Genomic DNA, 14,034 nt, shown 5'->3' on the forward strand with positions numbered 1-14,034 from the left:
TCCCAAATTTGCTGATATAACATTTATATAAAATATTTATACTCTCCACCCCTTAACAATTTATTTATTTTTTTATTCGGGTTTTTTTCATAACAAAATAATAATTATTATTATTATTATTTTTAGTAATTCTACTATTTACGTAACATTACACATATCATTCCAATTTACAATATATTACACATCAGTTTTATATTATACAATACTAATAAAATTAATTTAATCTTTTTTTAGTTTAATGATTTTTTACTTATAAGAACAGGATTTTATTTTTTTACATAACAATCCAAAAAAAGAAGTGAGTTTAATTTAAACTGACGGAGGTAATAATTTAAAAGAAAAAAAAAAAAAAAAAAAAAGTCAAACATATCTGAGTCAATCCAAAATCCAATGCTCTCCGTCCAAGCGCACGCCGAAGCCGTGGCGCCGAGCGAACATATGCACGGCTCGGCGCACGCCGGGCCAAGCATAGTCATGCCCAAACAAAACCCCGCCGGGCCGCAAAACCTTGTAAGCATTATTAATGTCGAGCCAAGCCGAGTGAAAGTCGTGCGCCGCGTCGATTTCAATCAAGTCGCCGTACACTCCCCACTCACACAGCCCCCCCAGCGCCGTCGTCGCCGAGAACGGCAAAAACAGCACCGCCGCCGTGGCGTTGCCTGCGGCGACGTTCTGCATAAACTGGTACAGCAAATAACTGTCGCCGTTCACCATTCCGAGGTTCCGGCCGCCGTCGTAGTACCCCGGCCACCCCCGGAAGTCGTCGACGCAGAGAATTAGGGTTTCGTCGAGACCGAGTTTCCGATTCAATTCCGCCATGTGAATCGCCGACGCGCCGAGGAACGTCCCGACTTCGATCACCGTCTTCGGCCGGACGCGGCGGAGGAGCCGCTCGAACACGGCGGCGTTCGACCCCCAGCCCTTCTTCCATTCGTCGAACAGAAGAGGCTTCGCGTGGGCCGGCGGGAATCCGGCCCACGGCGAGGAGCCGTTGAAAACCCGGTCGAGGATTGTTTGCCGGACCCGGTTAGTTTGAATCGGGCCGGCGCACCGGTTCGGGAAGGTGTTGTGATCCTGAAGATCGGCGGCGGCGGCGCCGCCGTCGGAAAATAGCGGATTTGTACGGCTGCAGAGGTATCCGAGGAGGAAGGAGAGGACGAGGAGGATCAAGTAGGCGATCGGATTGGCTAAGGTTTTGTGGGCTATGGTACGGAGTTTGTGGCGGTGGTCGTCGCGGCGGCGCGGCGGCGGCGGCGGGGATTGGTCGCCGGCGGTGCTCATGGTTTTTTAGATAGGGTTTTCTTGCGAGGGTTAGAATGAGATTGTAAATTTGTAATGTTATTTGGGGAAATAATAAATGTGTGCAAATATGTTAATATATTGTGGAAGCATTTTTTTTTATTTTTTGTTTGGATGAATTTAAAAAAATTCAAATAAATACTGTTTGGTTATTTTAGAGTTTTGTCTTAATTTTTTACCATATAAACAAATTGCAATGTTGTGTAACGGTATATATTTTAAATTATATTATAAAGTAAATATTTTATCCATTGCAATTTTTAGTAGAAATATATATTTTCTTAGTCCGTTATAAAATAAATATTTGGACGTTTTTGTCCGTTCCAGCATATTTTATTGGTCATTGTAAGAGGTTTAAATATTTTTATTTTTTAATATAAGTCCGTTATAAAATAAATATTTGGACGTTTTTGTCCGTTCCAGTATATTTTATTGGTCATTGTAAGAGGTTTAAATATTTTTATTTTTTAATATAAATTAATCGTATATACAATTATATATTTGTAATTTAGTAATATTATATTGGTATTAATATAAAATTATTTTAATAAAAATAGAAAAAACTATTTTTGATTGGTTATTCCAAAATAATAAAATGAATATATTTTAGTTTTTAGTAGTTGTGGATCTATGCATTATAAATACATATTCTTTTTATATTTATTAACATTAATACTATTCTTTTCATCCCATGAGAAAAAATATATATTTGAATTTTTATAGTAGATTAAAAAATATTACTTTTTCTGTCCCGTCATAAATAATTTATTTAATTTTTTGTCTATATCACAAAAAATAACCATATTTTTTGCGTAATATTTTCTTTATTAATAGAAATTAACTTATTGATTTACTTAAATGATATTAAAATAATTCAAATGTATATTATTTCACATACTTCAGACCAAAATAATATTATTTACTAAATTAAAATCAATCATTCGTTTCAAATTAATTTTAAATCATAACATAAACAAACAATATATTTAGGCCTTACATATTAATGTTGGTTTTCCAAATACTAAATATGCCATTATGAACCGAATTTTGAAAAGCTAATTTAAAAAATAATTAAAATTTTAATTAAATAAAAGTTTTGGCAAATATTTTAAATCTAACCGAATCTAAATTGAATATAGTATAATTATTAATATAAAATATAAAATATAATAATATAAATATATTTGATTCAATTAGAAAAAAAAAAAAAAAAATCAAAAACTAAAATCAAATTAAACGGAACAATATTTTTATACAAATCAAATTTGTTCGGCTAAAGAAAATTTTTCAACCATCCATGTTTCAGTAGTTTTTTTTAGTTGGATTCCAAGTTAAAATGTAACTCAGATTAAAGCTAAGTGTTCTATTAATTTATTAGACTTAAATGTATTTAGTAAATGTGTATCCTGCATGCAAAAATACGGTAACTTAATGGGATGATGAGACCAATTAATAATAAGAGAGATAAATTAGAATTGTAATCCAAAATCTAAACGCAATAACCATTACTTTTTATATCTTATAGTGGGAGTAAAGGCAAAAAAAAGCCCTAATGATTTTCTCAAGAGGGGCTTGCGCCATAAACCTGAAGAACACAAAACTCTCAATTGTTTGCAGATCCGAATCCGACAACGCTAATAGAATCAGTTTAGACCTATTAACTTTATTTTTCTATCTCAAACCCTCGACGCCTCATGTCACCTGCCCACACATGGTTTGCCTAGTATGACTTTCCCATCGAGCCTGGTTTGCAGGGTATTAGGTTCGGCCGGGAGTTTACCCAGTGCGGATTCCCACGTCATATAAAAAAAAAAAAAAAAGTTTAAATTCTCGTAAATTCCAAATTTTTTTTCCACAATGATTATACATATATATGATCATATGATCCATACCACAAATATTCATACAAAAAATTCATCAACAATCAAACAACAAACACAATATACATATATATATATATATATATAACCTCTAAGAAAAAACATATATCATCCTTACATGTCGAAGAATGGATTATACTTAAACCCCTTATCAATGCTGCTGTTGTTGATCGACAATCTCGCAGGTTGCTTCGCCGACGATTGCCGCCGATCATGCCGATGGACGACGTTCGGATGCGCATTCTCGTCCTCGTCATCGAACCTCGTCCATTCTATCGAATCATGTTGTCCTATGTTGTCCTTACACAAATCGCGCCGCGGTCTGTCGAACATTGAAAGGATAAGCAAGATGAATTGTCGTAAAAATCGAAGTATGAACAAATAAAGAAAATCTTACTCGGTGAAGAGCTTCTTCCTATTATCATCGTCGATTCGATCATCTCTGCGATGACAAATTCAAAGTAAGAATCGATACAAAATGTGTCGTAATAACAAATTAATTACTAACACTCGCCGGAAGTTATTTTTCGGCTCGACTACGGTTAGCTCTTCCTTTGCGTTAGGACAAGGCTTCTTCGAGTTCTCGGTTAGCGACAACAACATTGTTTCGTCCTCGGAATCGTTTTTCTTCCATTTAACCAACCGATTGAACCCCCAAAGCCCCGACTTCTTCATCGATTTTGCCTTTTCATCATTTCTATTTTTTTGAAACAGAGCATTGATTTTCTTCTTTCCATTTTCGATCGACTCCGGCGGGGAGCTTTCCGTCATGAGAATCGACTTCGATTCGATTTCTTTCTCCGTCGACGAATCAACCCAAAAAGGATTCTCCGTAGATGACAATACCGAAACACCAATTCGATCTTTTGGAATTCCCACACCATTCGATTTTTTTGACTCCAATTTGATCGGTACCATTCGATCTTCCTTTAGGTCTATAAAAGACCAATCTTTATCGCAAATTTGTGTCCCAATTATTACATCCTTCGTCCCGATCACAGCTCCTTGCACCGCTAGCCTCTGCAACAACGGCCTCTTCGACGAATGGTACTCGTCCTCCGATATGCATTTAGCCAAGAACAACTCCTACATTTATGTAACAACATCCTTACAAAAAAATCTCGAAATGAAATAAATGGTTAGATTTTTATTCCCTTTACCTGTAAGAAAATGAGTTTGTCCCTTAATACCGGCGGCGGCTCGTGGTCGACCGGCGGCGGCGTGAGGATGGTCTCGAGGAGATGTGTACGGAAAGACGAAACGTCGTCGTTGGGAATGATTCCTTCGTTGGATAGACCGATTAAATTGAGGATCTGGTGGAAGGATTCCTGCTGCCATTTGAGGTTGTCGGACTGCTGCTTGGAGAGGCGGTGCTCTGCCGCGGCAATCGCCGGCATACGACGGTGCTTTTTGAAGGGGAAAGGGAGGATGGTTTTGCAGATGGAGGTGATGGAGTCGTGGAGGGAGGTGTAGTAGGTGGGGGTGTATGTGTACACCATTTTCGTCTTCCTTGAAGCTCTGGTTTCGATTCAGTTAGGGTTTTGGGGAGATCTGGGATGTTCTGTTTTGTATGATGTTTTCTTTTTTTTTTTTTAATCTTTTTGTTTTTGAGGTTTTATAGATTGGATGTTTGCAGAGGAATTGGTGTTAGGAGCCTTTTTGACTTATGGGCTGTGGCGGTTGAACGGTAAGAAGATGGGAACTAGCCGTTGGGATTTTTGAACGTTGGTTCGCGGTGATACTGGAACGACGACGTTTTAATGTGTGTACTGTTGTCTAACGTATTAAAGGGGTTCATACGTATGGGCTTTATGGCCACTAACTGCACTGGAATTTGAGAGGAAATATTGGGCTTTGGCCCAATAATCTGTAGTTACTTTACATAAACAAATTTACAATATATATAAATATAAACTCCCTATACTCCCTACGCTACCGTGCAAGATTGTCGGTTACCTTTTGCAAGTAAATTTTTTAATATTAGTGTTATAATTGATTGTAATGAAAATGACAAAAATATTTATATTAGTATTGTGTAATATAAAAGTAATGACATTTGTGTAATATTAATGTAAGTTGGAATGATATTTATTATGTTAGGTACGTAATAGTAACATTGTTTTTAAGACGACAAAAATGAAAATGATTACCCTTTTAACAAAAAAAAATAAAAAAATAAAAAAAAAATAAAAAGATTTAAGCACATTTTTTAGGAGGCAAAACTGACTCAAATAGTTGACATACACGCCAGGGGTAAAGTGGTAAATCACCATTTATCGTGCCCTCCTTCAATCTGAAAAATCAAAGACGAACTAACTCAAAAAGAGGTGGCATGAAGCTGAATAACTGTTGTATATATTAAATTTTATTTTATATCGTGCCCTCCTTCAATTTATCGTGCCCTTCTTCAATTTAAAAAGTAGTGTAATAACATTTTTGTTTTTACTTTTTGACGTAAAAGTAACGATGTGATGTAAAACAAGGATATTTTTGAAGAAAAGTGAGGTATTTAATGAAATATTTACTTTGTAATTAAACATTTCAAAATAAAAATATGTATACTTTCTAACTAGACGGATGAAGTATTTTTTATTAAAAAATAAAATATTACCTCCATCAGGCTTTAAGAGTTCTAATTACTTTTTGCGTGTTAATTTTTGAATATTAATTATTATATCAAAAAATGTAGTTCAAATTAAGAAAAATTTATAAAAATTAAAAAAAAAATTGCAAAAATACTTCTACTAATGTCTTATAATACTAATAAAATGAGATTTGTACAACAATATTATAAAAAATATTAAATACAATAATACAAAAGATAAATACGAGGGACAAAAAGAGTATTGAAATATGAATATTTTTAAATGAAAAAAAAAAAGAAAAAAAGAAAATTGGGGGTTTAATATTTTTGGTGCGAGTAAAGTGAGTGTTTGTGTAAAAGGCGAGTAAAGTCACCCATCCTTGTCCGGCTGACTCACTCCGTTACGTTACTTTACCTTACCTGCGATGTCATCAAATCCAACTTGTCTAAAATTTCTCCCTACCCTACCCCTACCCTAACCCACCCCCCCCCCCCCCCCCCAACCCAACCCTATCCTTATCCATAAACACACACGGACACGGCCACTACACGCCCAGCAAACACCAAACACCTACAAATACATACATACATACATAAATACATATATATATATATATTACATTCCCAATCCTTAATTCCCACAAACCCACTTTCCAAACTCCACACAAAAATCAAATTCTAGTAATATATAATTATACAATGGACAGGTCTCAACAAAACCCATTCATCCCCGCTGGCGATGACGTCGACGAAGCATCCTCCGCCGCCCCATGCGGCGGCTGTTCCCGTCTCTTCTGCTGCGGCGCTGACACCTGGATTCCGGCGAAAGTCCGGGACCTGACGGAAATGGCGGCGGGGCCAAAATGGAAGAATCTGATAAGAAAATTTGGCCGGAAATGCAATCCGAGGAGACATACCGCCGGCGCCGGCGCGCAGTTTCAGTACTCGCCGGAGAGCTACGCCCTTAACTTCGCCGGCGATGAAGACGCTGCTCTTCTGCACAGCTTCTCGACCAGATACGCACCGGCGCCGGCCGGCGCCGATGGAGATCGGCATCGGAGAACTGATCTGTGATGATTGTATTGCAGTATTGTATTAATTAATTGATTTTGTATAATTGGATTTGATTATGTATGCTCAAATTAATTAATTGATTAATTTGAAATATAATTTGAGGTATAAAAATAGGTATTGGGTTTAAGGAGAGATGTTGATGAATACGTGGATGGTTCGATTGTTTCAATAATAATATTATTATTATTTCTAATGGACACGGTTTATCGAATTAATTTGGTGGAAGCTTCGACAGTTGCCAAGAAATCAGCACGTGTTTAATTAAATAATAGGGAGAAAATAAAATTTTATATAATAAAATATAAAATATGAAAAAAAAAAAAAAAAAACATAAAAGGCACACTTTAGATTTAAACCGATGCAAATATTGATTTTTCTGAAAACAAATTGTCTTAAATCATTTTTCAAATTAATTATTCCAACAGCATTTTTAAGCTTAGAATAGTTTCAATTAAATTGCTTTACATATAAAATAAGATTATTTATGTAATTTTCACGTTAAACTTTCGCTAATACGAGATTATTTTTATTTTTTAGATAATATGAAAATTTGTAATCGCTACTCGTTGAGTGTCCTCTGGATTGCAAACTATACCAACAAAGACAAATTATACTAAATGAACCATGTGTGACAGGTGGACCTGAAAATATCAAAAATTTGAACTCATAATCTCACGATTACGAGTTCACCCCTATACTACTGGACATATTAATCCTTCTAGAGTTTATATATATATTATTATTGTCTAAGTACATTATAAAGGTAAGCACAAATCACATTTATTAATCGCATATTAAGATTCTTTTGGACGACAAAGTGCACTAAGTAATTAAATGTTTTTATGATCATGATAAGCGAATACGTCTATTCAATATCAATGTTCAATTTCTAAAAAAAAAAATAGAAAAAAAAACATGGATTATAAGACTAAAAGCTTTTCGTTTATTCAAATCGGATTGTATTTTTTCATTTTGGTCAATAATTTATTTTCTAATATTTATCAACTTATTTTGATTTATAATAGTCGTAATTTTCTATATATCAAGTGCTATGTACATGCAAAAACATTATTAAATAATTATTTTCTTTTTGTTCCAAATTTTTTAATGGTGATATAATTAATTGAAGTTTCTTTTTAGATATATAATTACGGTTAATATATTCACTAGTATTCTCAATTTTATTCTTTCGTGAAATTTTATCTTTAGAATTAAAATCAAATATTTATTTTTTATTTATTATATTAAATTAAAATTTAATTGTGTATTTAAAATATCATATCAATACATATTTATATTATATCAAATAACTATTTAAATTCAAAATTTTATAATTCAAAATCCAAACCCAAAACTCCACGAATAAACACACGAAAAAACATAAGTATAAATTGAGCCAAATATTCGTATGTTAATTTATGCAATTAGTTTAATTTAATTTTGGATGTACCTATCTTTCATACGTGGGCAACTAATAAAAGTAATTATTTATATTTATATTTATATTTTTACTTTTAATAAAAGTAATTAGTTAGTGAGTGAGATACAAGTGGAAAGAGTGTTGACTGAGTCACGCAGGTAAAAAGGTGACAAGTAGTCAAAACCCAACCTTATCCACTTCCTTCTAGAACATTGATCATATGAATATCCACCTCATGCAATCAAATCTTGGATGACATGATACCGTCTGCTACACTGTAATTACGGTATTTTAAAATAAATATAATTAGTAGATAATTAAAAATATATTAGTAAAAATAATTATTTTATAATATAAATGGTTATAAATTAAGATTAAGATAACTAATTAGTTTAATTAAAATTAAAAAAAAATTAAAAAATTTAAAATGAGATTAAAGTGTGTCATTTTTTTTTAAAAAAAAGAAAGTGACATGGTATTGGGACGGACAGAAATGACAATGTGAACATGGTATCTGGGATGGGACGAATGGAGTATTTTATTACATACTTAGCCATTCCAGTGCCATTTGAAATCATGCGGCCGTTGCTACATTCCTCCCATTTTTTTTTTAATTTTTTAATTTATTTTTTAAATTTATTTTCTATTTTTCTAAATTTTTAAAAAAATTATTTTAAATTATAAAAATAAAAAATTATTTAAAATAATTAAAAAAATTGAATATGTGAAGAATAATAGTGAAAAATAGAGTTATAATTAAAGTAAAATTACTGTAACAAGTGCATATTTAGAGTTAAAACTATATAAATGGAGTTGATGAATTGGAAATGACTTTACGAGACTGTTTAATTTAATACTGATTGTTTAATTTAATACTATTACACTTCACGCAATAAATAAAATATAAATTATTTTGTGCATATTTTTGTTAAACTACAAGTATTATATAATTTATTGTATTCTAAAAATATATATTATTTATAAGTAGTATAAAAAAAATTAAAATATTTTTGTAAATTAGAGTCCAAATATTTCTGTTTAGTTATGTTTGAAATTGACGGTTAATTTGAGTTTTTATTTAAATACTACTCCCTCGTCTCGGCTACAGTGTCTCTTTTATTGTAGATACAAAAATTTAGAAGGTGTATATTTAGTAAATAATTAAAAATGTATTAGTGAAAATAATTATAGTATAATAAAATTAATTTTAGGTTAAAATTAAGATAACTAATTAGCCTAATTAAAATTTAAAAAATTATAAATTTAAAAAGTAAATATATACTTTTTGTTTGGACGGATGAAATATTAAAATTACAAGTGTAGTATAAATTTGCTGAAATATGAAGTCGGGCCCAGGCTGCTTTGATCTGGGCTCATTTCATCAAACTTGGACCCAAGTTAAATAGTGGGCCTAACTTGCCCAAATTAATACTTGTTTCTCCATATATATATATATATATATATATATATTTTAGTTAGGGTGGTTTTGATTTAAGATTGCCTATTTTATTTTTATTTGAATTGGAATTTAAATATTATTTTAGATAGTATTTTTATATATAACAAAATGATATAATAATTCTAACGAAAATCATGTAAATTGAATAATGCTAATTTTTATTTGAAGCTCAAACCAAAACATTCCCTTTGTTATCAAGTGTTTGACATTTTTTAAAAAGTGTAAACTTCATAATATCATAAAATATTCTCTAATTCAAATCAAGAGATTAAATATTATTTAGATAAAAAAAAAATTTGGAATTATTTCAGAATTAAAAATGAGAAATATTTTAATACTCCATTTAATATCATATAAATACATTTTTGATACAATATTTTATAGATAAAATAAGTTTTTGATGCAATATTTTGAATAAAAGTTCTATGTTTGATATACTCCGTCCGTCCGTCTAAGGGTCACATGTATCTTTTGTGTCATTATATTTAACATTAAAAATATTTTTATATTTATATAGTTATTTGTACAATATCATTCTATTATTATTATAAGACAATAATGAAAATATTTTTGCAATTTTTTATTAATGTGTACTACGTTTTGATGTAATAATCAATATTCAAATATCAACACGCAAAAAGTAAATAAGACTCTTAGAGCCGGACAGATGAAGTAATATATATATATTTTAAAATGTATGTAAATAGAGTTTGGATTTCTTATTTTACGACAATACATGGATATTTAGTTTTGTTTACACAATAAATTTTAAAAATTTGCCACTATTCAATTTTATTTTATTTTTTTTCAAAATATCAGATTAAACAAATTTATTATCTCACAAGGCTAGGGGGTGTCAATTTGTGTTTTTAATCGTGTTTGTGTTTAGTTGAGTTGTGAGTATCATAAAAAATCTATCAATTTGAACACAATCCAAATCTAATTTTCAACCAGAAACTCTAAACTCGAACACGGTATAAATTTTTTCCAGTAAGGTTCAAGTCAACCTAATTTTATTTTACTTGAAAACCCGAATAAACTTGAAACAAACCTATCTAAAAAAACTTGATACGAACAAAAAAATTTGAAAATGTTATTTTGTTCTCTATAATTAGCATATGTCTTTCATAATTTTAATTTTTTATATTATTTTGTTTTGTTTATATCATATCTTTTAAAATCATAAAAGAAAAAAAAAATTAGTTATAAAATCTGTTGGATATTTGATCGGTCTAAAAGAGGCCCAGCATCTTCGAATTTTATACGCGGTGAAAATATGAAACTGTCGGTGGTTAATACAACTTTGTATATGAACTATTCTATGGGTAAACAACTACAAAACAAGAATAAACAACACACGATTTGTTGACCTAGATCGGTATTAAAACCTACATTTGGAGATACCAATTCATGAGTCTTTCACTAAACCAAACATTTGGTTTACATCATTCAATACACCAAACAAATCTACAAAATATATCTTCTACCCAAACTCCTCTTTATTTTACAAACACTGACGGAGTATAATGCAGCAACAACTCCAGCAGACTCGCATAAAGTTAAAAGTAAGATGGATTCCATGTTGGTTATCTCTATTGGTTCCGACTTCTTGTTCACCTTGTTTTGGATGGTTTCAAACCTCCATTAACATACTTCTTAACTCAGTGTAATGAAGAGAAAACAAAACCTTAAGAAGTGTGAATAACTTTCACAATTCAAACAAATACATACAAGCAAAACACACACTCTCCACACATAAGGATAAAATTGATTGTGTGCAATTTTGGGGCAGCGAGTACAAGACAATAAATATCTTGTTGGGTGAGTGCAGTGAGTACAAGACAATAAATGTTTTGCTTGATGAGTGCAGCATACCAACATCTTTTCTTGCATGTCCTTTACATGAGATAACTCGTTTTATCCCATTTCATTAAATAAGCGACATGTTTGACTCATCAAATGTTGGCTCCTAGGTCAAGGTACGTGTCAGTGCTACAGGTTTTCCAAAATGTGTTAAACAACAGCTGCAACGGAAAATCAGGGATTTGGTCGTATGCCAAAAATGAAAAAAGATTTTTGTCATTTTTCTAACAAAATTGTGTTAAAACCAAATCAGATTTGGATTTTGGATTATCCGACCTAATTTCAATATTTCGCGGTATCAGGGTTGGATTTAGATTTTGGATTATCCGGCTTGATTTCTATATTTCGAGGTATTAGGTCAATTTGAAACCCGACTTGATCCAACCTTTTTTTTTTTTATGATTGATCTGCTTTTTAAAATAAACCTAAATCTACAAACTCAAATTTGAAAATTTTTTGGTCAAATAGATTCATTTTTTTGGATGAAATTTCAATTTTAACACTTCATAAATATTAAATCAAATGCTAATTTTTTTTATTATTTTAAAATTTTAAAAATTTCAAAATTTTCAAAAATCTTTTATACAAACGAGTTGGTCTCTGTACATTATCTATCAAATATAAAATATCAATATTTTTATTTAATTAACATACGAACAGTAAAAATGAGCTTTTGGATGGCATGTTGATGTACAAATCAATTCAACATATGTAGAATTACTTCTTAAACATTGATTAAATAGGGATAATTTAGTCCATTCACATATCTATTTTATATAAAAGATGAGATTAACATTCAACAATGCTTAATTAACTAGGGTGTGTCCTTTTTGCATAACAACCCCACACAATTCCTCCAAAAACAAATTAATATATTATACAAATTTATTAATATAAAATTAAACAATTATTCATTTAGGGTAAACCCCCGGTCAAACCCGGGGATTTGAACCAATGACTTCATGGTCACAAATCCAATTCAATGGTCACAAATCCAACTCCTACACCACCATGTCATTCCTTACGCGACAATAAATGATTTATTTTACAACAGGCAACAATTGTGTCTTCGCTGGAAATGAAATAAAAGTAGTAGTAGCCAGCATGTGGTTGCTTTGCTTACTTGTTCGATCATTTCATTTCATTACATTTAATTGAATTGGAACTGTCTTCAAATTAACTGTCAACATGACAACTACTTCAATTATATGTATTAGTTAAATTTTTAAATGTTTTTGTTATGAAATATGAAAATTTATTATAGGAAATAAAATTTTGTATGTTTTTATAAATTTTCATGTTATATATTGTACTATTTTTATTATAATATTTTTTTTTTTTTAAAAAAAAAATTGTATATGAACAAAACACTATTGATACACCACCTTTCACTTACATGAACTAACACAAATAAATCATACATACCGGCTAGAAAAATGGTCATATATAAGATCATATACAATGAGCCGTTCTATAAAAAGCTTTAGAGATGGCGTTTTACTTATATGTTCAAACATGTTTTTTTTGTGAGAGGAGAAAATGCATTTTTTCGAAAAATATAGAGTCCAAATTATATATATATATATATATATAGTCTCAAACCTTTAGAATTGAGGCATTTAATTTTGTGAGGCAAACAATAGTTGACATATATATATATAGTCTCAAACCTTTCATTTTCCTTAAATTACTCCCAATAAACGGGGTTTGTTTGCTTTGTATTTTGGTCTGAAGAATTTTTTTTTTTATATGAATACGAGGGATTGTACAAGTAATATAAAAATAATGAATATGTATAATATATTGGTTTGTCTCACATCTTTTGTTTTTTCCTTTTTTTTAAAAAGAATATTATTAAACCCCCGACGCCTCAGGTCACCTGCCACACATGGTTCGCTTAGTGTGACTTGCCTGTTGAGTTTCGTTTGCAGGGTATTAGGTTCGACCGGAGATTCACCTCAGCTCAGAGTTTCCACGTTATTAAAAAAAAAAAAAAAAAAAATGAAATGGCAGAAATTCTGTTAACATAATATAATTCATATGACACAAAGCATTTAATGATATAAGAATAGACAAACACAATATGATAATCAAACACAGTAACTAACCCGAGGAAATTAATTATATTCTTCATTTTTTCTTAGAAAAAAATGATAATACAAATCTACAGTATAATTAATTATGATTCTACAATCACACAATTATGCTGAGAAAGACAATGAAACAATCATACATTGCTTAACAAATTTGCAGATTCAATCATCACGCAATTTGTTAATCATCATTATCACTTCGTAATTACCATTTTCCAAAAAAAAAAAATCAAAAATCAAATTATCAAATCGATTAAAAAAAAAAGTTCGTATACGAAATCGAACCACCAATCACGACGGCGGAGCCTGGTCGCCGTCCTCGCACAGATCCAGCTGCGTCGGCGTCCGCAACCGCATCCTCC

General features: G+C 31.1%; 1 protein-coding gene and 1 pseudogene across 2 annotated transcripts; both read right to left on the reverse strand.

Moving 5' to 3' along the window:
- Positions 1-360: 360 nt before the first annotated feature.
- Positions 361-1,281, reverse strand: LOC127264844 (uncharacterized; annotated as a pseudogene).
- Positions 1,282-2,784: 1,503 nt separating this feature from the next.
- Positions 2,785-4,818, reverse strand: LOC127264924 (uncharacterized). Of its 2 annotated transcripts, none has more exons than XM_051294521.1 (4): positions 4,340-4,818; positions 3,688-4,265; positions 3,577-3,621; positions 2,785-3,501 (listed from the first exon to the last, which is right to left on the reverse strand). In XM_051294521.1, the coding sequence occupies exons 1-4, from the start codon at positions 4,676-4,678 to the stop codon at positions 3,294-3,296; spliced, it is 1,170 nt and encodes a 389-aa protein (XP_051150478.1). In that variant the 5' UTR covers positions 4,679-4,818; the 3' UTR covers positions 2,785-3,293. The 2 variants fall into 2 exon arrangements, with proteins under 2 accessions (XP_051150478.1, XP_051150479.1); XM_051294522.1 differs by having other exon boundaries at positions 3,694-4,265; positions 4,340-4,815.
- Between the last annotated feature and the right edge of the window lie 9,216 nt (positions 4,819-14,034).

Source organism: Andrographis paniculata, unplaced genomic scaffold, assembly GCF_009805555.1.
Source record: "Andrographis paniculata isolate CXL003 unplaced genomic scaffold, ASM980555v1 Contig71END, whole genome shotgun sequence".
NCBI classification, from domain to species: domain Eukaryota; kingdom Viridiplantae; phylum Streptophyta; class Magnoliopsida; order Lamiales; family Acanthaceae; genus Andrographis; species Andrographis paniculata.

Bases quoted from the DNA above. Each gene is read 5' to 3' on its own strand.
- LOC127264924 (XM_051294521.1), bottom strand. From the start codon at position 4,678: ATGGTGTACACATACACCCCCACCTACTACACCTCCCTCCACGACTCC. The intron at 4,266-4,339 runs GTAAAGGGAATA...ACATAAATGTAG, and splicing joins ACAAACTCATTTTCTTACAG to GAGTTGTTCTTGGCTAAATG. The intron at 3,502-3,576 runs GTAAGATTTTCT...AATGTTCGACAG, and splicing joins AGGAAGAAGCTCTTCACCGA to ACCGCGGCGCGATTTGTGTA.